Raw genomic sequence first — 26,002 nt, 5'->3', positions numbered from 1 at the left:
CCTATCTCTTCCAGAAATTCAGGCCATGTCTGTCTATATTCAAGAGAATCTGGAATGTGGATTTATTTGCCCTTCCTCTTCCCTGGCAGGGGTTGGGTTCTTCTTCATTGCAAAGAAAGATGGATCTCTCAGGCCATGCATAGACTACTATGGGATAAATGCCTTCACTAAGAAGGACCGTTATCCATTTTCTCTAATAGTGGAGCTCTTCGACTGCCTACAGGGTGCCAAGATATTCACAAAGTTGTATTTCAGTGGTATATACAACCTCATCCACATCACGGCTGATGATGAATGGAAAACTGCATTTAACATGCGTAATGGACATTACGAGTATTTAGTCATGCCCTTTGGGCTTTGCAACACCCTGGTGGTTTTCCACTTGAATGACATATTGATCTTTTCTCAAATCCTGAGTTCCCACCAAAGAGATGTTTGCATCATCCTGCAACACCTGCGAGAGAATAATCTCTACACCAAGCTGGAAAAATGTCTCTTTGAACAAGAGGTGCACCCCTTCCTTGGGTACATAGTCTCATGAGATGGATTTTGGATGGACGCTGTCAAGATAAAAGCCATCATGGACTGGCCTTGCCCTGTGGGGCTCCAGGCCTCACAAAGATTCCTGGGGCTTGCTAATTATTACTGTCAGTTTATCCCAAATTACTCCTCTGTAGCAGCCCCCCTTACTGCCCTTACCCGCAAGGGTGCCAACTCCAAAGATTGGCCACCAGAGGCTACTGAGGCATTTCAGAATTTAAAGCATGCCTTTGCTGACAAGTCTTGCTTGCTGGATTCTACATGACCCTTTATCTTAGAGGTGGATGCCTCTACCCAGGGGGTAGGGTTTGTCCTCAGCCAACACACTCCAGAAGGGGTTCATGTTTCTTCTTTTCTAAGAAGTTCTCCCCGGCTGAATGCAACTACAGCACTAGAGATCGAGAGCTCCTGACCATCAAAACTGCTCTCGAGGAATGGCATCATCTACTCGAAGGAGCTCAACACCATGTTACAATATACATGGACCACAAGAACCTCGAACATCTACATCAAGCTCAGCAGCTTAATGAGGGAAAGGCCTGTTAGTCTTTGTTCTTTGCTCACTTTGATTTTGAATTTTGATATCACCTAGCGCTCAATAACCAATGGGCAGACACCCTCTCGCGCTCTTTCCAGACTGAGGATATTCCAGAACCTCCCAGGCACATCATCGATCCCACTAAGATACTCCTGGCCACTACGGTACCCATCCCTCCAGGGAAGATGGTCATACCTTCCAGATTGCATTAGGAAGTTTGAAATGGGCCTGTGACTCCCATATTACAGGTCACCCTGGGTGGCCACGAACCCTTGAATTGCTTCGATGACACTACTGGTGGCCTCAAATGAAGCAAGGCGTCAAAGCCTGTGTTGACTCATGCCCAATTGCGCACAGCAAAAGGTGCTGCATCACCAACCCTGGGGTCTGTTACAGTGGTTGCCAGCTCCCCAGGAATCCTGGACCCACTTGTCCATGGACTTTATCGTGATCCCCCAGTCTCTAATGGTGCCACCGAGATATGGGTAGTACTTGATTGATTATCAAAAATGGCACACTTCACACCTTTACTAGGCCTTCCTTCTGCTCTGGAATTAGCATGTCTCTTCACTTTCCATGTCTTTTGCCTACATGGCACACCAAAGCATATACTATCAGCAGACTGGCGCAACCCACTGTACAAGCCATGCACTTTCACAAAGCGGCAGCCTGAAGGGGGAAACAGCCTGGGAGGCACTAGGGCCCAAAGTCAAGAGAAAGCCCCAGGGCCAGCAAACAAAATGAAAGAATGCCACTGCCACCACAGGACTGTAATCCACCAAACACCTGAGATTAGAAAGAAGCCGCCGTCAACCTGGCGGGAACCCGCCAGGCAGCGTGAAGAAGCCAATGCCGTAAAGCTGCCCAGCAGTTCCCAACCCGCTGTGCGGCCGAGATGAGAGAGCCACAGGGCCACTCGGCAATTCCCAATCAGCCACGCAGCAAGAAGAAAAAAGACCTCGAGACAGTTCCCAACCTGCCCTTCGGCAGAAGTGAAGAAGAGGAGGGCCCCGAGCTGCTGAGAGAGACCTTAGTGTGTGTGAGAGAGGAAGCCACTGTGAGTCTGAGCATGTGTGTGTGTGTGTGTATTTGTGTATCTAAGCATCATAACGTGTGTGTGTGTGAGAGGGAGCACTGAAACAAGTTTAGAGACCAAATTCTAGGGAGATGGAGGAAGAGGTCTAAATAGTAAGTAGTAAATTCTTTTGAGCAGTAAATTATGCAGTAATTTACTGCAGAAAAGGTTGTGATATTGAAGCATAGGGTGTTCTCTGGGGGAAGGGAGGGAGTCCAGACCTGCCACTTCTCTTCATGTGTGTATCTGAGCATGTGTGTGAGTGAGCATGTATATGTAAGTAGGAGCATGTGCGTGTGAAAATGTAAGTGGGAGCATATGTGTATATGAGAAAGCATATGTATGTATGTGTGGGAAAAGGAGAGTATATGTGTATGATTAGATATATATCTATATCTATGAGATAAGGAAGAGAAAGTTTGTGCATCCCTCTCCCACTAATCCACAACAATCTCAGAGCGGCTGGAAATCAAAAGTTCCCAAGTATGGAGAGCATGAATTATTTTATCTTTATTAATTTTAATTTTTGGGTGTTATTTGCTGTTTTGAAATATTTTAAAGATGTTTGGGAAATTTAAAACAAATTATATATTTTAATTATTGGACCTTCTATTCATCAGCTGTTTTGAAATATTCTTTATATTAGTTTATACTATTATGATTAATATATTTATTATATTTCTTCATTTTAATGTTCAATGGCTGAGGATTGGTGATGGTTTCTGTTTTTCCATGGTTGCTCTGCATACAGAAAATTACTTATTGTGGTTTCCAGTTCAGTTTTTGCTTGCATGTTTCTATTGTACTTTATGTTTTCTATTTTTCTGTATTTGGTGAGGGTCTGCCTGGTGTTCGGAATGTGTGAGCAAGGAGAGATCTCCTGCGAGTGTGTAGGAATCTATAGCAGCTTGGCTTGTTTTGTTTTCCTAATAGAAGGCGTATTGGTCTTTTAGGGCCTGGTGCAATATTTGCAGTGTTGCCTTTTCAAGGGTAAACTTGTTACTTTTTAAATGCTTGCAGTTAGTACTGTTTTGGTGTGGTAGGTTTGTTATATTTTAATTGCAATTTACTCATGGCTTTCTGAGGGTGCCCACACCTATCACTCATTACAATAACCCTAATGCCATATCGGTTCCAAGTGGTTTTTTTTGCAGGCTTTTCTGGATGGCACCATAGTAGTACAAGTAAATATAATATACATGTTGTGATATTTTTACCTTAGAAGACTGTACTTTGAATATTCTTTTTCATGTAAAATCTATTATATATGAATAATTCTTAACTGTTTGCATGGGGGAGGGGGGGTGCCAAGGGTATAAAGTTTGCCTAGGGCACCTAATAGTCTTGCACTGGCCATTGGTTCCAGGGGAGGGGGTGAAGGCCTAGAGGGTGGTGAGTGACAGTTTTTAAAGTTTAGGTCTCTGGAAGGAGCTGGGATTTTTTTTGGCAGCCCGAGACAGAGACTGAATGAAAGTGTGTGTGTGTGTGTGTGTGGTGGGGGGGGGAACGACGACTAGCACCAGCCCTATTGGACCGAGGGGTTCAGTTCACTGGGAGGTATTGGCACTCTCTCTACATAACGTTCAGTACCACACTCAACTACACTACGGCCTACAACCTATAAGGCAACAGGCAAGCAGAGCATTCCAATCGTACTCTTAGGTCCTTCCTTCACGCTTACATCAATGAGTCTCAGGACAGTGGCGTACCAAGGGGGCAGGGGGAGAGGGGACAATGCGCTCGGGTACAGGGACATAGGGAAACCCATGTGGCTGCCGATGGACCTCATCCCACCAGCGACTGAGCAGGGAAGCGTGCTGTTCCTATGCTGTGTGCCAACCACAGTTCCATCTAAGCAGCAAACGTTCGTGGCTGCGCACAACTTTTCTCATAGCTGCGCTGAGCAGGAAGATCGGAAGGACTGTGTTGGAGTTCATCCCACCATGGCCTGAAAAAAACAAGTCACCTCCAAACCTCCAGGTGCTCCTTCTCCTTCCTGCCTGCACGGCACTGGAAGAAAAACAATGCAGGAGCCGCACAGGCAGGAAAGAGGAGGAACAGCGTTTGAGGCAAGGCTGCGGTGGATCCTACCTCATAGCGGCCCAAGGAGGCCCAGTAGCAGAGCTGCTGCAGATGCCACTTTGTGGTGGTTCATGAAGATCAGGGCCGCCACAGAGCCCAACCTGTGGCAACCAGCGAAGAGAAGGTCCAGAGGTGAGAGGAGGCTGAGGCCCTGTAGAGTGTGTGTATGAGAGTGAGTTGAGATATTATGTGTGTGTAAGAGTGAGAGCCTGTATGTTCAGGGAGACAGCATGTGAGAGCCTATGTGTTTGTGTGAGACAGCATGTGAGAGTGAGGGCCTGTGTGTATGTATGTGTGAAAGAGACAGCATATGAAAATGAGAGCCTGAATGTGTGTGTGTGTGTGTGTGAGAGAGACAGCGTGTGAGAATGAGAGCCTGAGTGTGTGTTTGAAGGAGGAAGGGAAGAAAACAGGTGGAGAGAGAAAAAATAGAAAAAAAAAGGTCCCTGTAAAAGGAACTGGCAAAAGACCAAGAAAGGGAGCGTGAAAAAAAAAAGCCTGTGACCAACCAATTAGAAAACTAAGATCAGACAGCAAAGGTAAAAAAAAAAAAAGTTTTTTTGAATTTTTAGTGATTAGCATATGCTATCTTTGGGAATGTGCAAGAATAGCACTTTCTCTATGCTGATCTTGTGATGTACGAGATCAACATGGAGGAATTGGAAGCCCTGCAAATTATTAATAGCACGGGATCTGCATAGAGGAGGCGGCAGAATGGGCTTCAGTGCCAGAAGCAGCAATCGGCACCTCCCCAATAGCCACAGGCAGCAGTGACAGTGGTAGCAGAGGAATGAGAAGTTGCAAGGTTACTGGCAAAAGAAAGAGAAGGGGTTCTGCCTTCAGTGTGTGCATGTGAATGAATGGGAGTCTGCCTGGGGAGGGTGGGGGTGTGTGTGTGAATGAATGGTTGCCTGCTTGGGAATGAGTCTGTGTATGAGAATGGTTGTGTGTGTGTGAGAGAGAGAGAATGAATTAGTGCCTGCCTGGGGGTCTATATATGTATGAGAATGAATGTGTGCATGCTTGGAGGGTGGGGGGCAGGGAAGCGGAGTGAGAATGAATGTGAATCTGCCTGGAGGTCTGTGTGTGCGTGTGAGAATGAATGGGAGTTTGCCTGGGTGTGTGTGTATGTTAGGGAGCCAGTGAGAGTGAGAGCGTGTGTATGAGAGAATACGGGGGAGTAAGAGCTTGGGTGTGAGGGGTGGAGGGGGGTGTGGGGAGAAAGTGATTCTTAGAGCCTCAGTGTGTGTCTGTGAGAGAAAGAGGTTGTGGGTGTGTATAAGAGCATGTATGTGTATGTATGTGACAGTGTATTTGTGAGACAGAATGGACATGCGAGTATGTGTGAGAGAGGATAACGTTTTTGTGCCCCCCTAACCCCCTATTCCTGGAGAGGCACACAAATGCATTGGCCTCCTGGCACCGGAGACTCTCAGTACGCCACTGCGTGGGCCGAATTCTTCCATAACAATTACATCAATGCAGCTACCAGCGCCTCCCCTTTCCAACTGATCTATGGAAAACAACCCTTGCCTTCTCTGCCATTGCCTGTGACAGTTCCTTCACCAGCAGCTCAGCTTTCTGCCCAGGAATTGCATGAACTATTGGGATGGACCAATCAGTTGATTGAAAAAGCTGCTGCCCAAGCCAAGAAAATGGCAGATGCTCATAGAAAGTCAGCTCCTCAATTCAAGATTGGAGAGAAGGTTTGGTTGGGTACCCGGCACTTACGCCTACAACTCCTCTCTATGCACCTGGCACCACGGTTTATTGGTCCATTTTCTGTGCTTCAGCAAGAGGGCCCTGTCACGTACCAGCGAAGGCTACCACCTACGTTAAGGATCCATAATGTGTTTCATGTTTCCTTACTTAAGCCAGTGGTGCTTTCTTGGCCATCCAGAGTGCTGCCTGAATTTCAGGAAGTTGCTTTCGGACGGAGATTACATATACGAAGTCCAAGAAGTCCTGGATAACCCCCAGAAAGGAAAAAAGGTTGCGTACTTAATCTCTTGGAAGAACTATGGCCCAGAAGAAAATTTGTAGGAACTACCCTCCAAAATATTAATTGATTTGCATTTTTTGTTCAATATTCTGTTGACTGTTTAATGTAAAGATACACGTTCCCTGTTCAATACTATGTTTATTGTTCAATGTAACGCCACTGGCGTCAGTTCAATACTATGTTTATTGTTCAATGTAACGCCCCGGCGACAGTTGTGTTATATGGAAACCGACTTGATTTGATATATATATATCAAGAAAGGCGGTATATAAAAACCCTAAATAAATAAATAAATAAATAAATAAATAAAAGAATGGACATCAACCTTTTGAAGGACTTTCATCAATTATACCTCACAAAGCTCAGGGCCTCAGAGAGGGGGCTTAAGGGTGGGGGTGGGGGGGTTTCTGTTGTGTTTGGCGGTCGATGGGCTGCTCCTATGAACTGCTGCACTCACTCACCTCCCCAGCCAGGTCATCCTGACTGGCTCCTGATGCAGCCTGACGCCACGCTCTAATGCAACGAGACACTGCCAGCCCCATCCAGCCGCACCCAACCTCACTCCATTTAAAGGTCCCATGGCGGGAAAAGCCCTACGGCGCCTGCTGATGACCTCACATGCCAAGCCTATAAAGGGCTCTCTCTCTCCTTCCCTCACAGCCACAGCAACAATTAGTAGTGTGTGTGTTTCTTCCCTGCATTCCAGCCTTCAGTCTTCGCTCAGCTTGTCTTCAGTCTTTGTTCCAGCCTGTTCTATCCTCCATTGCCTGCTTGTTTCAGCCCTTGCTTGCCTGTCCCTCTTCTTCTTCTTTGGATGGATACCTGGTTCTGACCACTGCCTGCCTCCAACCACTGCCTGGGCCATGGCTACACCTGACCACCAGCTGGATTACGAATATGCCTGACCACCACCTGCCTATGACCCTATCTAACTACGGACCTAAGGCACCCAAAGGCTCAACACAAGGGAAATATGGACTGGTAAAGGTAAAGATCCTGACTGGTCTCTGGTTTGCCTGAATCTGCCTGCTGACTATGGGAACCTGCAGGGCTCCTCCCTGCAGGTAGCATCAATCTTGCTTCAGTCCAAGGTTCCACAGACACAGCAATTCAGTTCCTTTAATTTCTGATTATTTTCCTTAAATGTGACTATCACTAATGTTTTTCAGATGATTCTACAACGAATACTTCAGGATTTGTGAGTATACTGTGGCTTCTCAATTTTTCCAGTGAAAGATTCACTTGTACCGATAACAGACAGTGCCAGTGTTCAGGGATAGATTTAGGTAGAGGCAATATAGGCAGGTGGCTAGGGCACTAAATTCTGAGAGCACCCAAAAACTGGGACTCTTCCTACTACCCTCTGATTTCTGGCAGAGAAAATCATTTCCCCTAGGAATGGATTTAAAATTATGGTGCTCATAGGTAGTGGACTGGAGCTAGTGGAGGTTTGCCCTGGAAATCAAAGAGCAAGGGGAAAGGGAGAAGGTGGAATGAGAAAGCCAAGGATAGGGATAGAAGGGATTCAAAAGGAAGGAAAAATACAATAAAGGGGTGTGAGAATGCCAGGGGTAAGAGTATGTGTGCAAGAGTCAGTGGTGGTGGTGGTTTGAAATCTAAAGACGACGCTCTTCTCGCGGGTTGGGCTGTTACTTTAGATTGCTCCGGCAAGGAATAGGATTTGGAGGGGGGGGGGGGGGGGGCATACGAGCCACCTACTTCCCACTGAAGTTCTTGTATCTTCTGGGCCCTCTGACGTCTGGCCCTCGGAGACATCTGGCCACAGTTTTCACAGTCGGCTTGGATGTGTTCTGGTCCTAGGCAACGATAACAACGATCATGCCCGTCTGTCACGGACATGATCCTACCACATGGGCAAGGCTTAAAGTCAGAGGGACGACTCTGTTTTTTAGACATTTCTCTGAGGAGAAGTGAGCTCCGCGTGCGATCCCACACATGGAAAGAAACAGACTGAGGAGAATCTGTTACTTTCCTGCGCGGGAACACACACGCAGCCGCAGAGGAAACAAAACCTTAACCTCTGCTTAAGAAGCTCCGCCTCCCGGGCCCTGATAGACAGTTCACATGGCAGCATGGCTAATTCAGCCCTGCTCGGTGTTGCCAACCTCGCTTATTTACTGCGAGATTGGGCTTCTTTTTGTAGTCATTCGCGGGTTTTTTTTCCGATTCACGGGTTGCTTTTAATTGGGCTATTTTTTCTGCCAGTCGCGTTTTTTTGGGCTTGTTGGGCGGGGCTTGGCCTCTGAATCATGTGATAGTGATTGACTGCTGCTGTGATGAAGCCGGTCCATAGCAGGCACACCCTATCCCTATATTGCAGCAGTAAGCCAATCAGATCTCCATCCAGCATGGCATGCACAGCATCGCACGTGGGCAGACCTGGAACCAGAAGGCCAGCAGCACGGCATTGCAGCACAGCAGCAAAGGAATCTTCAGACTCTGCAGCTACAGTCAGGTATCAGGAGGGGAGGAATTAGTATGTTGGGAGGGGGGAATGAGAATGTGGGGGCCAGAGATGTTCTTGGAGGGGGGTGGGGAGAGGAGAATGAGTATGTGGGGGCCAGAGATGTGCTCGGAGGGGGTAGGGAGGGGGGGAATGAAAAAGTGGGGGCCAGAGATGTGCTCAGAGGGGGTAGGGAGGGGGGAATCAGTGTGTGGGGGGCCAGAGATGTGAGGGTTAGGGAGGGGGGAATCAATGTGTGGGGGGCCAGGGATGTGCTTGGAGGGGAAAATGTGCATGAGGTGTAACGAATGGGCTCAGGCCAGAAGTGGTGAACACCACTACCGAGGGTCTCTCAGGGAGGAGAAAGGCAGGACTGCAGAAGAGTCTAGATGCTGGCTGGTGCAGGCAGGAATGAGTGAACCCTATGGACAAGTGGGAAGGTGGAATAGGCAGATGGAGTCTAATACTGGCTGGAGATACCTGATACCAGATGCATGAAGGTAAGAGTGAACTTGAAGACTGGAACAGCATGGAAGTATGTGTGAACGTGAATGTAGGTAAAGGTGTACAGGAAACTGGAACTGGGTGCTGGTAAGGATGAACTCAGGAAGCGTGCCGGTATGAGTGATAATGACTGGAGGTATAAGTGACTGAATTGAGGAAACAAGACTGACAGAGAACTGGACAGACAAACCAGGACAACACTAACATTGAACATGAAACAAATAAGCCCTGAAGGCAGCAGAGCGAGGCACAGACCCGAAGGCTATCGACAGCAGACAGAGGGCCCATAGGCCACACACACACACACAGCAGGCAGAAAGCTCGTAAGTTACCGATAGCAGGCAGAGGCCCGTAGGCCAGACACAGCGGACAGAAGACCCGTAGGCCACACACAGCGGGCAGAAGCTCGTAGGCCACACACACACACAGTAGGCAGAAGCCCATAGGCCACACACGTACAGTAGGCAGAAGGCCCGTAGGCCACACACAGCGGACAGAAGGCCCGTAGGCCACACACACACACCGGAGGCAGAAGCCCATAGGCCCCACACACACACACACACACACACACAGTAGGCAGAAGCCCATAGGCCACACACACAGACAGCAGGCAGAGGCCCGTAGGCCACAGACAGAAGGCAAAAGAGGCTAGAGCAGGAAGCCCAGGCGAGCTCGATGCTGAAGCCCCGATGGAACTGCTAGACAGGGTTATAAAGGAAAGTCTGGGGTATAGAGTAGACAGGAAGGAAGGAGTGGGCCAGCCAGAAGAACATGCTCGTGGGGGACCTCTGGTGGTGAGGCGGCTGCATAGCAGCCATGGTCGTAACATGAGGGAATTGAAGACGTGTTTGTACGGGGTGGGAGAGGGGAATGAGTGTGTGCCAGGGATGTGCTTGGAGAGGGGTGGGGAGAGGGGAATGAGCATGAGGGAATTTGCTGTACCAGCTTCTTGCCAGGTAGAAATATGCTGAAGCTATTTAATGACAATGCTGACAATATAGAGAATGAAGAACTGGCTGTTATCACTAATTGTCAGACCTTGTTTTAGTTAACTGTTACAGGCTGATATAGTAAAAGTCGTGGGAGAGCGGGGGAGTGCCCAGGCCACTCTCCTGGGCGCGCGGTTCAGGAGGGTGACCTATGCAAATTAGGGCCCATGGAAAAAAGAGGCACTAGGGACACTAGCGCGTCCCTAGCGCTTTTTTGACAGGAGCGGCGGCTGTCAGCGAGTTTGACAGCCGACGCTCAATTGTGCTGGCGTCGGTTCTCAAACCTGCTGACAGCCACGGGTTCGGAAACCGGACACCGGCAAAATTGAGTGTCTGGTTTTTGAGCCGCGGGCTGATTTTAAATTTTTTTTTAAATTTTTAACTTTTTTTAACTTTTGGGACCTCCGACTTAATATCGCCATGATATTAAGTCGGAGGGTGTACTCTGTGCACTTTCCCGGTGCCCGCAGCGCTAATTTCTGAAAGTAAAATGCGCGGCTTGGCTGCACATTTTACTTACTGAATCGCACGGGAATAACTAATAGGGCCATCAACATGCATTTGCATGTTGTGGGCGCTATTAGTTTCGGGGGGGGGGGGGGGGGGGGGGGGGTGTAGGTTGGACGTGCGTTTTTGATGCCCTATTACCCCTTACTGAATAAGGGATAAAGCTAGCGCATCAAAAATGCGCATCCAAATATACTGTATCCGCCTGTGTGAGAGCTACAACAGTTTATTACAATAAAGTCAGCTGTTTTATGTGCATTACAAAAGTATTTCAAGTGTTAAATGCTATAAAAAATAAAAAGTTTCAATCTCACGTGTTTTGGGCTTTTTTTGGGCTTGTTTTTTTGGAAAAAAGTGCTTGTTCTTTCTTGAAAACCTGGCAACCCTGGCCCTGCTATGAAAATGCTGAAATCTAGTCATGCCTATGTTATCTGTAAAGCTGATGAATTCATGCTGGTGCCAGATTAATTTGCCATACACCACTTTTGGAGAATAATCTTTCAAAAAGGTGCTTAATAAATAAATACATAACGGAGCAGATGCTTGTCATTTATTAGGGCATTTGTGGAATTTCATGTGGAGAAATATTTGAACCTCTCACCCTCCCAATGTTTAAAATTAATAATGGCACGGGTTACTTTTGCCATTTAATCTGGTCAAATTTGTCTTCGACTAGCGAGCACATTACTTTGATTGATCCCCATACATGCTTCCCAATCGGCGCACGTTCTCGCTCTTGCTCTGACCCCCTCTTATCGCTTGTCCCCTGCACTGGGAGTAACCGACAAGGTGCCAAGGGCACGTGACCCCGCTGTGTCAACTAACTCTATCACTATGCGGCGTGAGGCTCGCGCAGCTGCTATCAACACCCACAGTTTAGGCACTGCCCGCGCATCCGAGCGCCACTATAAAGCACAAGAGAGCGCGCGTGCACAAAATGGGAGGGTGAAAGAGGTTGCGACTATGTGTCGGCGATGACTTCATCAAACCGCGCGATGTTGCAACCAAACGGCCCATAGAATGAACTCTAACCACCTTTGACGCCCCTCCCCCCCAACATCCAGCCCTCTTCTGGATTAAAAAAAAAAAAAAAAAGAAAAGGGAGCTCGTAGTCTCCCGCTGCGCATGCGCTTGAAAGTATCCCATTCCCCGTTTTTCAGTCATTTCTTTCACTAATCACCCCCCCCCCCTCCGTTCCCCTCCCCCATTCCCTAACGTTCTCACATTCCTCCCCCCTCCTGCTCCAACCCCTACGGCGGCTCGCGCCGGGCTTGAGACCGTAAGAGCAGCGGCGGCGGCGGCTCTGGAGGCGGAGGACGGACCCTGCTCTGCACTGACAGCGGCGCTCACCTTCTCCCTCCAATACGCTCAGAGTCTTTCCCAGGGACAAGAGGAGCTGAACCTGACGGGGAGGTGTGGAGAGACGGCGCCTGATTAGGGGGGAACTGGCCGCCGCCGTGTGGTCGCTCCGGCCGCGGAAGGGAGGCAGGAGGGGGAGTTTCTGGTTCTCTCGCCCCGGGGCCCTGGCGGGGGGGCGGAGCTGGGCGAGCACGACTTGGACGTTTCCTCTGCCGGGGCCTGGGCCGCGCTAGCTACTGCAGGTGAGGGAGGAGAAGAGGGGCGGGCGCCCCAGGACCCGGCGGCTCCATGGATGCGGCGGGTGCGGGCGAAGGATCCGACGGGTTGCCGGCGCCCTCCCAGGCCAGGACTGAGGACCGGGGCCCCCGAGGAGGAGGAGGGCGGCGGCAACGGCGGCAGCAGCAGGAGGAGGAGGAGGAGGCGGCGGCGGCGGCGGCGGCGGCGACGACTAGGAAGGAACGGGGCTGGGAGCAGGAGCTGAGCCCGGAGTTGCGGCAGGGATATCGGATCCTCTGCGAGTTTCTGCTGGAGAAGCACCGAGGCCTGACCGCCCCTTTCCTGCAGGAGAAGGTGGAGGAGGAGGAGGCGGTGGCTACCATCGGGCTGCTGGGGATGGAGGAGAAGTTTGTCGGCGGCCGCTACCAGGGTATCTGTGATTTCGTGGCTGATTTCCGGTTGATGCTGGAGCGCTGCTACCGGCGGCACGGCGTAGATCACTGGCTCTCCAAGCAGGCGCAGAAAGTGGAGACCATGCTGGAGCAGAAGCTGGCCCTGCTTTCTCGGTGAGTGACCAGCGCACAGTTCTGGCAGGCTGGACAGGCAGGGGGTTCGGGGCTTCGTCTGCAGAGCACATGAATAGGCGAATGAAAAAACATGCCCAGAAAAGGAGCGGGGTCTACCTTCTCTCCTTGCCGAGAGCCCTGCATTGCTATCTGGAGGTCTATGTATTTTTCTAGGCCTGGTAAATTGGTGGCGGCCGAGGTGTAAGCTGTTGGTCAGTCTGGGGGAGGGGAAATGGGGGCACATGCTCTCCGAGTCCCGCTTTACTAAAAGCTTTCTCGTTTTCATTCTGCTTAGAAACTGTATTCATAAGTGGGGCTCCTTTCTGTAGGTTTATGTCACTGAGTGCTAAAGATGTTCCAGATGGAGGAGGGATACTGTCCCAGAGTGAACTCTGCACAGCCAACGTGAATTCTTAGGAATTTAATTTTTTTGTATATTTAATTACTTACTTTTCCAAACCTGAGTTCAAGGCAAGTTAAGTTTAGATACCGTAGGTAGTTGGATTTTGGTCCATGTTGTTACCGAGGTATGAGGAGGAGTTGTTCACCACTCCCTAAGGGACTGATGTAATAAGGTAAGATAAGCCAAGTGCATATTTTTGCTTAGGTTTGTATGCACTTTTTGTGTATAACTTTAGTATTTGTGCACCCAGGGCAAAAAGCTTCTGGCTCATTGAGAACAAGTCTGGAGACTAGAATGGCAAACCAGGAGGAGCAAAGGTATATGGAGGAGACTTTCAGGGACATCAGAGAGAAGTCTCAGTTCCAGTCTTGCAGCCTTTGTGCTGCTTTTGGAAAGAGGTCATCTCTGTCAGGAGCCTATCACCTTGAAGTAGCAGAAAGTGATCTTGTAGTAAAGGTCTGCCGTCCAGGTGATGCCTTATCCTCTCAGGCTGAAGATATGTTTCTAGGGGGGTATGCCCAGATTAGAACTGCCGTTCTAATCTGGGCATACCAGATTCCATTATTAGGACCAGATTCCATTATTAGGACCATATATATCTGGGTGATGGGGCATGAGGATTACTTTGTAACTTGCCTGCCTGATGTGAAGGTAGTGGATCTCATGTATCACTGAGATAAGATTTTGGAGAATGCTGGCAGGAGTCGGCTGTTATGATACACATGTGTACAAATGACATGGAAAGGTGCAGAAAGGTTCTAGAGGCTAAACTTAAGCTTCTAGGTAGGAAATTGAAATTGAGAACTTCTAGGGTTAAATTCTCAGAAATGTTCCCCTTTCCATGAGTCTTAATGTGTGTATGAGATGATGGTGCAGAGAAGAAGGCTTTATACTTATTATGAATTGGGGAAGGGGGGGGGGGGAGCCTATTCTGAAGTGATGGGATCTATTTTAACCAAAGTGGAACCTGGCTGCTGATGCTAACAATTAAGAAGGAGATATAGCAGGTTTTTAAACTAGGCCATGGGAGAGTGCGGATAGTCACTCAGAAGTGCCTGGTTTGGAGGGGAGGTATCATCCAAAACAGGGAAGTTAGAATATCCAGTAGCAAGGTTGTAATTAATACTGACATAGCCCAGATGCAAATAGATAAAGAGCATACAGATGTGAACAATGCTCCATTGTTTGTATCTTTTGCTAATAACCAGGTTGTGGATCAGAGAAATGAATAAATGCAAATTAAAAAAAACATACTTTAAAATGTCTGTACATGAATGCCAGAAATCTGAGTAGTTAGATTGGAGCGTTAGAATGTATGGCATTATATGAGGATATAGACATTGTAGGCATTTTAGAGATGTGAAAAGAAAATAATGGGACACTGTGATAGCGTATACATTTTATCAACAGGACAGATCAGCTTGGTGGAGGGATGGCACTATATGTAAAAGATGGCATAGAATTAAACAGCAAATTAAATTAATTTTGGAATCCTATGGATAGAAATTCCAGGTGTGATGGGTAAGAGTATAGCAGTGAGCATATACTATGGTCCACCTGGCCAAAATGAAGAAACAGACTGAAATGTTAGCTGAAATTAGAAAGGTAAATTAATTTGGCAACACAGTAATTAATAATAGATTTCAATTGCCCCAGTATTGCAAGGGTCTGTTCCTCATTGGGGCAATTTGTTTCATAGAGCAGCTGGTTCTAAAACCGACAAGAGGGGCAACTACTTTATATCTCGTCTTCAGTGGAATTCCCAACCTGATGTAAGAGGTTACTGTGGGTGGTGCTGCTAAGCTATAGTAATTATAATGCAGTAAAATTAGACATAATCAGTGGAGGGGAAGGCATTAAGTAGAACTACTGTTGTAGCATATAACTTTAAAAAGGGAGATTTTGATAGAATAAGGAAATTAGAAAAAATCTAAAAGGAGCAGTTATAACAGTAGTTTGCATGAGGTGTGGATATTCTTTAAAAATATCATCTTGGAAGCCCAGATAAAATGTATTCCATGCATTAAAAAAGGTCAAAAGAAGACCAAATAACTGCCAGAGTGTTTAATAATAGATGAAAGAAGAGGTTAAAGCCAAAAGGGCATTGCCTAAAAAATGGAAAGCAGACCCAAATGAGGAAAATAGGCATGAGTATAAGCACTGGTAAGTAAGATGTAAAACAATAAGACAGGCCAGAAGAAGCTTATCACATAAATAAAACCCAATAATAAATATTTTTTCAAGTATATTCAAAGCAAAAAGCCTGTGTGGGATTTAATTTGGCCACTAGGAGGTCCATATTCAAAAGCCATTTAGATGGATAACAAAATAGTTATCCGTCTAAATGGCTTACCTGGCTATATTCAGCCTTTATCCGGCTAAATTCTAGGCAGCTAACAAGTTAGGTGGCTAGAATTTAGCCAGATAAGTTAGGGGCGGTCCAGGGCCGTAACTGGGAGGAGTTAATTGGCCAACTAACTCCAGAATTCATAGCTGGTTGACTTAGCCGGCTAAGTTTGGTTGAGTCAAAGAGCTGTCCTAAAATTAGCCAGCTATGGGTTAGCCAGCTAAATAATTAAGATAGCCGGCTATATTCAGTAGTGTGGCTGCACTGCTGAAATTGCCTTCAAAGTTAGTCTGATAAGTTTATCTGGCTAACTTTTCTGTCTGAACTGTCTGAATATAGACCTGTAGATGACTGAGGTGTAAAAAGGATGCTAAGGGAGGATATGGAAGTAGCAGAAAAAATGATTTAGTTCTTTTTCTTGGGGGTTTTTTTTTCTGAGGAGGGCGTTTAGAATATACCCATACCTGAAACATTTTTTCATGGTAATGATTCTGAGCAACTAAAACAAATCTCTCTGTGATAATGGCAGATATAATAGTTTTGACATACTAAAGAGTAGCAAATCACCAGGACTGGATGACATCCGCTCCAGAGTCTTAAAGGAACTCAAGCATGAAATTGTAAACCTGTAGGAAGTAATCTGTAACATATCATTTAAAACAGCCACAACTGATTTTTAAAAAGGCCTCCAGGGATGATCCAGGAAAAATGTTAGAAGCTATTCTTAAAACAAAATTACTAGCCATATAGATAGGCATAGGTAAATGGGGAAGTGTCAACATTGTTTTAGCAAAGGGAACTCCTGTCTTATCAGTCTTGTAGATTTTTTTGAAGGAGTAAATAAACATGTAGACCAACTGAACTGGTTGCTATAGTATATTCACATTTTCAGAATGCATCTGCCGAAGTCCTCCTACGAGAGGCTCCTCGGTAAATTAAATAGTCATGGGATGGGAGGCAATGTCCTTTTGTGGATTGGTAACTGGTAAAAGACAGGAAACAGCAAGTAGGACTAAATGGACAGTTTTCCAAATGGAGAGAGGTCATCAGGGAGTACCACAAGAATCAGTACTGGGACCTTTGCTGTTTTAACATTCATAAATAATCTGGAAAAGGAAACGAGTGAGCTGATCACATTTGTAGATGACACAAAATTATTCAAAGTTGCTGAAACAGCAGTGGATTGTAAGGAACTGCAGAAAGACCTTGTGAGACTAGGCAACTGAATAGCAATTGCTCTATAGTTTTTTACTTTTATTAATCTTTTTGCCTGGTTTATTTTGTCTAATTTATTTACTTGTTTAAGGTTTTAAATAGCTAGTTTTCTCTTTTTAAGTATTTGTAGTGTTTTCATTTAGAATGTTTTATCTAACTTTTTTGTATTTGTAAACTACTTTGGTGGGCAGTCAAATTTAATAATTAATAATAGATAAAATTTAATGTGGGAAAATGCAAGGTGATGCACAGAGAAAAATAATTCCAATTACAGTTACACAATATTTAGTTCCATATTAGGAATCACCACCCAGGAAAAGGATCCTAAACTCCTTGTGGACAATTCTTTGAAATCCTACCTCAGTGGTGGAGGTGATCAAAACAACAAATAGAATGCTAAGAAAAGAAATGGAGAATGAAACAGAAAATATCATATTGCATATGTATCGATTCTTGGTGTGACTATACCTTGAGTATTGTGTGCAGTTCTGGTTGCCCCATCTCAAAATGATTTAGTGGAACAGGAAAAGGTGCAGAGGAGGGCAACAAAAATGTTAAAGGGAATGGAACAGCTTCCCTTATCACAGTTTAAGTCTCTTCAGCTTGGAGAAGAGTTGGCTGAGAGGGGACATGATAGAAGATTTATAAAACCATGAGTGAGGTGATATGGGTAAATAAAGGACAGTGGTTTACTCTTTCAAATAATGCTAAACAAAGGGACACTCCATGAAACTAACAATCAGCAGACTGCAAATAAATAGTAGAAAGTACTTTTTCACTCAGCATGCAATTAAGCTATGTAATCTGCTGCTAGGGAATGTGGTCAAGGTGGCTAGCATAGCAGAGTTTAAAAGAAGTTTGGACAAATTCCTGGAAGAAAATTCCATAATAAATTATTAGTCAACTAGACTAAAATGTATTATCTGTGGGTGAGAGCAAGAAGAAATACATCTAACCTTTGGGCTTTGCCAGGTAATTGTGACCTGCACTGGCTGCTGTGGGAGACAGGATTCTGGGCTTGATGAACCTGGTCTGACTCAACATAACATTATGTTCTTAAGAATTTAGCTCTTAAAAAAAAAAGTGTGCACAAATGGGAGCAAATGCTTTCACAAATTTGTGCTCCTTTATATAAATCCAATGTTAATGAAGGCATTAGCTATTTCTCCCCAGTGCAGGGAGGTGTATTAAAGCCCTGAAGGATTGTCTTTTTTTTTATGCTGAAAATTTTTAGTTCTGGCTCAGAGGTGAAGTAAAGCTAACTTTTACATTTTTGGGGCTACTGTTAGTCTGTGGCAGTGCTTCTCAATCCAGTCCTCAGGGCACATGTAGTCTGTCAGGTTTTCAGGATATTAATGACTGTGGTGCTGTGCCATTGTGGGCCTAGACCTGGAATTCCTGGGTGCAGGTGCCCTGGACGTGGGTTTGGTGGATCACCCCAAGGTCCAGGACCATGCTGGCACAGCACCAGAGACTAATACTGGCCCCAGAAATGTGAGTTAATTCCTGGGTCAGAGATGGAATAAAGGTTCTTTCCAAGCCTAAAATAATAAGGCTAAGCACTGGGATACAGATTCTGTACCCTGAATCAGAAGGACTCTGCCTTGGGATCCTAGAGCCAGAAAGACAGAATTGCATGTACAACTGTTTGTTACATAACCTATTTGGACTAGGCTATGTTTACAGCAGAAATATTGCCATTGTGCAGTGCTTGCTGTTTGGACAATTGTCTATCACAGTGTTTCCCAGTCCTCTCCTGTAGGCACACCTAACTGGTGAAGTTTTCAGGATGTCTGTAATGAATATGCATGAGTTTGATTTGCATATATTGGAGACAACAGTGTATGTAAATCTTTCTCGTGCATATTCATTGTGGCAGTCCTGAAAACCAGATTAGATAGGTGTGCCTCCAGGAGAGGGTTGGGAAACAGTCTGTCACTGTCGCTTCATGCTGCTTTGTATTTATCTCATTACTCCTTGCGTAAGACTTGGGAGAACTGCTGGCAGCAAAGCTGTTGGCCAATTGGATTGCATAACGAAAGGACAGCAGGCCTCTTGAACCAAAATGAGAAGAAGCAGGATAAACATAAGGTGACAGTGATAAACAGTTCAGGGGCAGCGAAATGCCTTTTTAGTTTGGGGCCACGACAACCAAGCTATGCCCACCCACCCATCTTACTCCTCCCTACCCCACACCCTCTCTTTCCCTGCTGGCTTAATTTTTCCCTTCTCCATGCTGATCAAGGTGAGGAGGAGGAGAGCGGTGGTGCCTCAGGCTGCATGCTCTTCCTCTTCTGCTGCCTGGCCTCACTGCTGCTTCAAACAGTGCAGTGTTAGAGTTCCATGCTGTTCAAAGCAGCAGTCAGGCCCAAAGTTCATTTATTTTATTTTTACTTGATTTATAGTCCGCTTTTCAAGCACTTCAAAGCGGATTACATTCAGGTACTGTAGATATTGCAGGAAGTTGCTGACATACTGCTGCTGTATTCCAACTGCTGAATGGCTGCTGCCGGCCAGACTCAGCCTTGGATCTTGTGCAGCAAATCTGCAAGAAGTGCCAGATTTTGGTCGAGCCATGGCCCCTGTGGCTCATCCCATTCCGATGTCTGAGACAGTTGTAGAACGGTGAGTGCTGCACAATGATATCAAATCTGCTACTGTATTTAAGTGCTTGTTCCAGAGAGAAGCACATTTTCACTTTATTCCTGCATAGCACATCTTTTCAGGTTTGCATGCTTTTTTTAACACTAGAAATTAGCATATTAGTTCAGTACATCAGGCGTTAACTCAGTTGTTTGCACATGCGTAAAGAAAATGTGTGCTACAATTTAGCACATTTGTTATTGGTGTTTTATTGCATGGACTCCTGATGAGAATTTTCATTCTTCCCATGAATTTAATTTGCAATTGTTGATCTTTTATTTGAGGGCACTGTGCTAAATGAGCTGGCATCTGCAAATTTTAATCAAACCTGTTATATTATTCTCTCTCTCTCCTTTTATTTGCTTAATACGACTACACTTTAAGAGAACACTTAATTGTGAGATTGGTAAGTCAGAATGTTATTTAGTGTGTTTATTGTGTATAGTATGTGTTTATTTTTTGTTTTGTAGGCAACTTTTGTCTTTGAATGTAGAGAAATTATCTGCTTTCAAAAGAAGTTCTCGTTAGGAGGTGTTCTGGTTCTAAAGAACTATACAACACTAAATAAATTACTGTTAGAATTTGAGATACTTGCTTCATAGTCGGTCACAAGATAGATAATTCTATTCTAAGTTAATTTATTTATTTATCGTGTTTTGTATACCATCATTCGGTTTCGCCATCAGAATGGTATACAGAATCATGGAGCAGGTTGTATAAACATCATCACAGCATCTTATCATGTAGTGTAAGTTGATTACATATAGTTATTAATAGTTACTGTTAAAGAAATGCTGACCATTGAGCTAAGGGAGGAGGGTTTTTTTTTTCTGTATGTAGAATGGTTCTGTATTTAGAATTGGTCCTTTTCACTGACATTTGTCAGTGAAAGGACCAATCCCCTTTCAGGACAGCCTTCTGAAAGGAGATTGGTCCTTTCACTGACGGGACAGTAAAGGGACCAATCCGCAATAAGGGAAGGAGTGAATAAATTAAGTGCCCGACACTTTAATATTGATTTTATATACTCCTTCTGGTGCCGGTAGTCAGGTTGGGAGAATGGATGCTGAATCGGCATCCATTTTTCTAACCCCTGCATGTGCGCTGGTTAGGAAAACGGGACGCAGGTAAATTCAGCATCCGTTTTCTTAACCAGCGGACAGCCACCACAGCGGACCTCTTTCCGGCTTGCACTGTCAATGAGGAGCTAGGGGCACGCAATCGCACCTGGAGCCTCCTCGACAACGCGAGCCCTAATTTAAATATTGCATCACGCACCCAGGAGAGGTGCCTGGGGGCGCGTTGTGAAAGCAGGCGCTGAATACACAATGCCCGCTTTCAGCATGAGTTTTTTGCATCTGCCCCTATGGCAGCCCTTCTGAACCAGAGAACATAAGAACATAAGAAAATGCCATACTGGGTTAGACCAAGGGTCCATCAAGCCCAGCATCCTGTTTCCAACAGTGGCCAATCCAGGCCATAAGAACCTGGCAAGTACCCAAAAACTAAGTCTATTCCATGTAACCATTGCTAATGGCAGTGGCTATTCTCTAAGTGAACTTAATAGCAGGTAATGGACTTCTCCTCCAAGAACCTATCCAATCCTTTTTTAAACACAGCTATACTAACTGCACTAACCACATCCTCTGGCAACAAATTCCAGAGTTTAATTGTGCGTTGAGTAAAAAAGAACTTTCTTTGATTAGTTTTAAATGTGCCCCATGTTAACTTCATGGAGTGCCCCCTAGTCTTTCTACTATCGGAAAGAGTAAATAACCGATTCACATCTACCCGTTCTAGACCTCTCATGATTTTAAACACCTCTATCATATCCCCCCTCAGTCGTCTTTTCTCCAAGCTGAAAAGTCCTAACCTCTTTAGTCTTTCCTCATAGGGGAGTTGTTCCATTCCCCTTCTCTGTACCTTCTCCATCGCAACCATATCTTTTTTGAGATGCGGCGACCAGAATTGTACACAATATTTAAGAATCTACACAAAACTGCTGACTTTTTAGGGGGTTGAATAGTTTTTGCAGATGACACAAAATTATTCAGAGTAGTTAAATCACAGCAAATAGTGATAAATTGAAGTTAGCAAGTAGCACATTTAAGACTAATCGGAGAAAATTCTTTTTCACTCAACGCACAATAAAGCTCTGGAATTTGTTGCCAGATGATGTGGTTAGTGCAGTTGGTGTAGCTGGGTTCAAAAAAGGTTTGGATAAGTTCTTGGAGGAGAAGTCCATTAACTGCTATTAATCAAGTTTACTTAGGGAATAGCCACTGCTATTAATTGCATCAGTAGCATGAGATCTTCTTAGTGTTTGGGTAATTGCCAGGTTCTTGTGGCCTGGTTTGGCCTCTGTTGGAAACAGAATGCTGGGCTTGATGGGACCCTTGGTCTGACCCAGCATGGCAATTTCTTATGTTCTTATGCAGGAGGACTTTGCGAGACTGGAAGATTGGACATCCAAATGGCAGATTAAATTTAATATGGACGAGTGCAAAGGAAAAATAACCTATGCTATAGCTACATGATGCTAGATTTCATGTTAGGAGTTACCAACCAGGAAAAAATCTCTATGCCATAGTGGACAATACATTGAAATTGTCGACTCAGTGTACTGCAGCAGTCAAAAAGGAAAACAGAATGTTAGGCATTATTAGGAAGGGAATGATGAATAAAACAGTGTCATAAAACCATTGTATCACTACATGGTGAGACTGCACCTTGAATACTGTGTTCAATTCTGGTCACTGCATTTCAAAAAAGATATTTATGTACTGCAGAAGGTACAGAGATGGGTGACCGAAATGATAAAGGGGATGGAATAGCTCCCTGTGAGGAAAAGCTAAAGAGGTTAGAGTTGTCCAGTTTGGAGAAGACAACTGAGGGGGGGATATGATGGAGGTCTACAAAATTATAAGAAGACTAGAACGTATAAATGTGAATCAGTTGTTTATTTAAAACTTATATACCGCAAATAATTTCTAAGTGGTTAACAAAACATTCACAAAATCAGATAATAGGACTGGGGGAACTGCATGAAGCTAGCAAGTAGCATATTTAAAACAAATCAGTTAATTTTTTCTCTCAGTCTCTTATTTAATGGCCCTCCTTAAGTCCACTGGACCCTTTCTTTCCTCTAATCCTCCCATCTTGTTCCTTCTTGTCTTGTTATATGTAACTTTAATTTTTCCCTTTCCTAAAAGCATGTTGTTTAATTCCTGTTAATTGTAAACCGATGTGATATGCAAATGAATGTCGGCATATAAAAGTTTTAAATAAATAAAATCCTGAGAAAATTCTTTTTCCCTCAATTCATAATCAAGCTCTGGAATTCATTGCCAGAGGATGTGGGTAAGGCAGTTAGCTTAATTGGGTTTAAAAAAGGTTTGGACAAGTTCCTGGGTGAGAAAACTGTAAAGTGCTGTTAGTCAAGTTGACATATATAATAGCCACTGCTTATTACCAGAATTAGTAGCATGGGATCTATTTAATGTTTGGGTACTTGCCAGGTACTTGTATCCTGGATTGATCACTATTGGAAACAGGATGCTGGATTTGATGGATACTTGGTCTGGCTCAGTATGGCAACTTAGCCATGTACGTACCCGGATCAGTCCAGACTCCTGGGTTTTGCCACCCTACCAGCAGATGGAGACAGAGAAACTTTGATGGACTCTGCCATAAATACCAGGATGCCACCTACAGACCGGCAGTATTACTCTGTCTCCAGCAGATGGCGGATGCAAAACCTACAGTCTGTGAAGTGATTCAGGGTTGGCATTAGTTTACTGCTAGCATAGGTAGTTCTCTTTGAGTATTTCTTTCCAGTGCTTCAAAATAAAAATATAGAATTCAAGATCATGACAGGAGACAGTCTTCTGCCTCCCAGAGGGTTGGTAGGTCCTGAGGGGACCATCCCCTCTGGTTTTAGAGGCTGCTGATGTACAGGGTTGAGAACCCTATTTCCAGCCACTCACAGTACTGGGGGTGATACCGGGGAGCCCGGCTCACTCCCCCCAGTAGGATCGGGACCTGGAGGCTCTGCGGCAAGAAACCCCCCCCCCCTTTTTGGGGGGGTCTGGTTGTCTCTGTGTGGGCTCTCCTTTCCCTCCGTTCCCCTCTGGTTTCCTTGTGCCAAGCCGTTTTTGGGGGGAGGTGCTGTAGGAAAGTTTGGGGCTTACTTTTTTCAGTTATGCTGCGGAAGGCCATGTAGAAGGCGTGCGGTGCTGCGCGCCCAGATTTCTGCCGACGGCCTCTGTTCCTCTTGCCTCTCCGGAGGAGATGGAGCCTCCGTGACCCTCCCGAGGGTCGTCATGTGGGTCCAGACTGTCTCGGGAGCGTTCGGATCCCTGCCGGTGCCGAATTTTGGTCCGTTCCCGCTGAGTGCGGGAGCGGGTGCCATTTTGGATTCGCTTGCGTCGGCGAGTGTAGCAGCGGTGGGGGAAGGGAATCTCCCGCCGCAATTGCCCCCTCAAAAGTTAGCCCCCTAGGGGGACGATTCCGGAGTGCTTGATACGCATGTTGTAGGGGGGGGGGGGGTCCCTGGCAGTGGATGCTGGGGATTCTTCTTTGGATTCGTCTTTTAATTCTGACTTTGTGCTCCTGATGCACAAAGCTTTTAAAGCTCGGCGGTCAGGCAAAAAGAGGGGTCGAGAGACCACAGGATTGTTGGACCCTGTCCCCAAACCACCTAAGTAGGCAAAGCCCGTGGAGGTGTCGGGACACCCACAGGGGCAGAGACCTTGGCGGTTCGAGGCCCCTCAGGAGGTCTTGTCTACTTCCTCGGAGTCAGAGGATCAGGAGGATCCACAGTTAACTTCTCCACCCCCGATGGGGGTTGAAGGGGAGACAGACCCCACACAAGGGAATCTGCACAGTGCTCATGGGCTGGATGGCAACGATCCTATAGTCAGGCTTTTTCGTCGGGATGAATTGGGGCCTCTCAACCCTGTGTCATCTTGCAAGAATTGGCGATTGAGACCCCCCCCCAGGCAGAGTCTTGGCTGGGGGCTACGGATCCTGTTGTGTTGGGCTTGCGGTGGCCGCCTTCCTCGTTTCCCTTTCATTTTTCAGCTTCAGATTTACTCTTTCAGGAGTGGGATACCCCAGATTTAGGGCTCAAGGTAGCCAAAGCTATGGATATTTTATTTATTTATTTATTTAACAGCTTTTATATACAGACGAACGTTGGGAACATCTCATCGGTTTACAGGGAACAAAAATTAGCAACAGGCTTTACAGTGAATACAGAACTGAAAGGGAATATAATCTTGGTAAACAATAGAACTGAATGAAATTTAAGGGGTGCATGGGAGAGGGAGGGGCTAGGAGGGGAGGAAGACAGGCGGGGTGGAGGTGAGGTAGGAAGGGGGGAGGAGGAGGAAGTATGGAACAAGCTGTATCCTCTGCCGGAGGAGGCCTTGGAACTTCTCAGACTTCCCAAAGTGGATTTGGCAGTTTCGGCGGTCACAAAAAGGACCACCATTCTGGTTACTGGAGCGACGGCCCTTAAGGACTTGCTTGATCGAAAGCTGGAAATTCAGCTCAAGAGAATTTTTGAAGTCTCAGCACTTGGGGTCCGAGCTGCGGTGTGTAGCAACTTTGCCTTGCGGGCAGGGCTTTGCTGGGTTCAGCAGTTACTGGCAAACAAGGCATTATCGGAGGAAGAAGCCCTCAGCCAGGTCCATGGTTTCCGCTGTGTTGGCTTGCCGTCTGCTATGGTTTCGAAACTGGTCAGCAGATGATTCTTCCAAATCCCAGTTGGGTTCTCTGCCCTTTAAGGGCAAGCTGCTCTTTGGCAAGGAGCTGAAGGACATGATTCAGTCTCTTGGGGAGAATAAGGTACACCATTTGCCTGAGGACAGGCCGAGATCTAGAGGATCGTTTGGATCCAGATCTCGGTTTCACGGGGGTCGAAAACCTCTGTCAACCCGACCACCTGTTTCCTCTTTTCGACAAAACTCTAATCGACAGCAGTCTTGGTCCCAGTCCTTTTGAGGGTGCTGTTTTGGTAGAACCGGTACTACCCGGGCCACTCCGGGGGGCAAGCCTTCCCAATGATGGGCGGCCTGCTGCTCAGTGCTGGTGGTCGGAGGCAGGCTGTCTCTGTATTACGAGGAGTGGGTCAGGGTCCTGTCGGATCAATGGGTTCTCTCAGTGATAAGACACGGTTACACTTCGGATTTTGCACGGTGGCCCCGCTGTCAATTTTTTGTTTCTCCCTGCAGGTACGCCACCAAGCGCCGAGCGGTCAGGGAGACTCTCTTCAGCGCCTTCTAGACCTCGGGGCAGTTATTCCTGTTCTGGTGGTGCTTCGGCAGGGTCGTTACTCCATTTACTTTGTGGTTCCCAAAAAGGAGGGAACTTTTCGACCCATTCTCGATCTCAAACAGGTCAACAAGTGTCTCTGGATTCCCCGGTATCGCATGGAAACATTGCGGTCGGTGATTGCTTCCAAATGGCAGAGGGAATTTTTAGCATCCCTGGATCTGACAGAGGCGTATCTGCACATCGAGATCAGGGCCGATCACCAGACGTTTCTAC

At 46.1% G+C, this 26,002-nt stretch overlaps 1 protein-coding gene and 1 long non-coding RNA gene across 5 annotated transcripts in view; one reads left to right on the top strand and one right to left on the bottom strand.

The window, feature by feature from the left end:
* The window catches only part of LOC115097856, a 33,281-nt gene extending 21,108 nt beyond the window's left edge, over positions 1-12,173 (bottom strand). For both annotated transcript variants that reach the window (XR_003858349.1, XR_003858348.1), the window contains exon 1: positions 12,052-12,173. This is a non-coding gene — a long non-coding RNA (uncharacterized LOC115097856). The remainder of the gene's footprint in view (positions 1-12,051) is intronic.
* KIAA2026 (KIAA2026 ortholog) overlaps positions 11,694-26,002 on the top strand; it is a 335,679-nt gene continuing 321,370 nt past the window's right edge. The window contains exon 1 of one of the 3 annotated variants that reach the window (XM_029613962.1): positions 11,694-12,842. In XM_029613962.1, coding sequence (XP_029469822.1) covers positions 12,349-12,842 — 494 coding nt within the window. In that variant the 5' untranslated portion in view covers positions 11,694-12,348. The remainder of the gene's footprint in view (positions 12,843-26,002) is intronic. The other 2 variants (XM_029613969.1, XM_029613945.1) reach the window with 2 other exon arrangements.

This window comes from Rhinatrema bivittatum, chromosome 1 (assembly GCF_901001135.1).
Source record: "Rhinatrema bivittatum chromosome 1, aRhiBiv1.1, whole genome shotgun sequence".
NCBI lineage: Eukaryota > Metazoa > Chordata > Amphibia > Gymnophiona > Rhinatrematidae > Rhinatrema > Rhinatrema bivittatum.
Note: the sequence above shows the minus strand (reverse complement) of the source record. Positions and strands in the feature narration are given on the sequence as shown.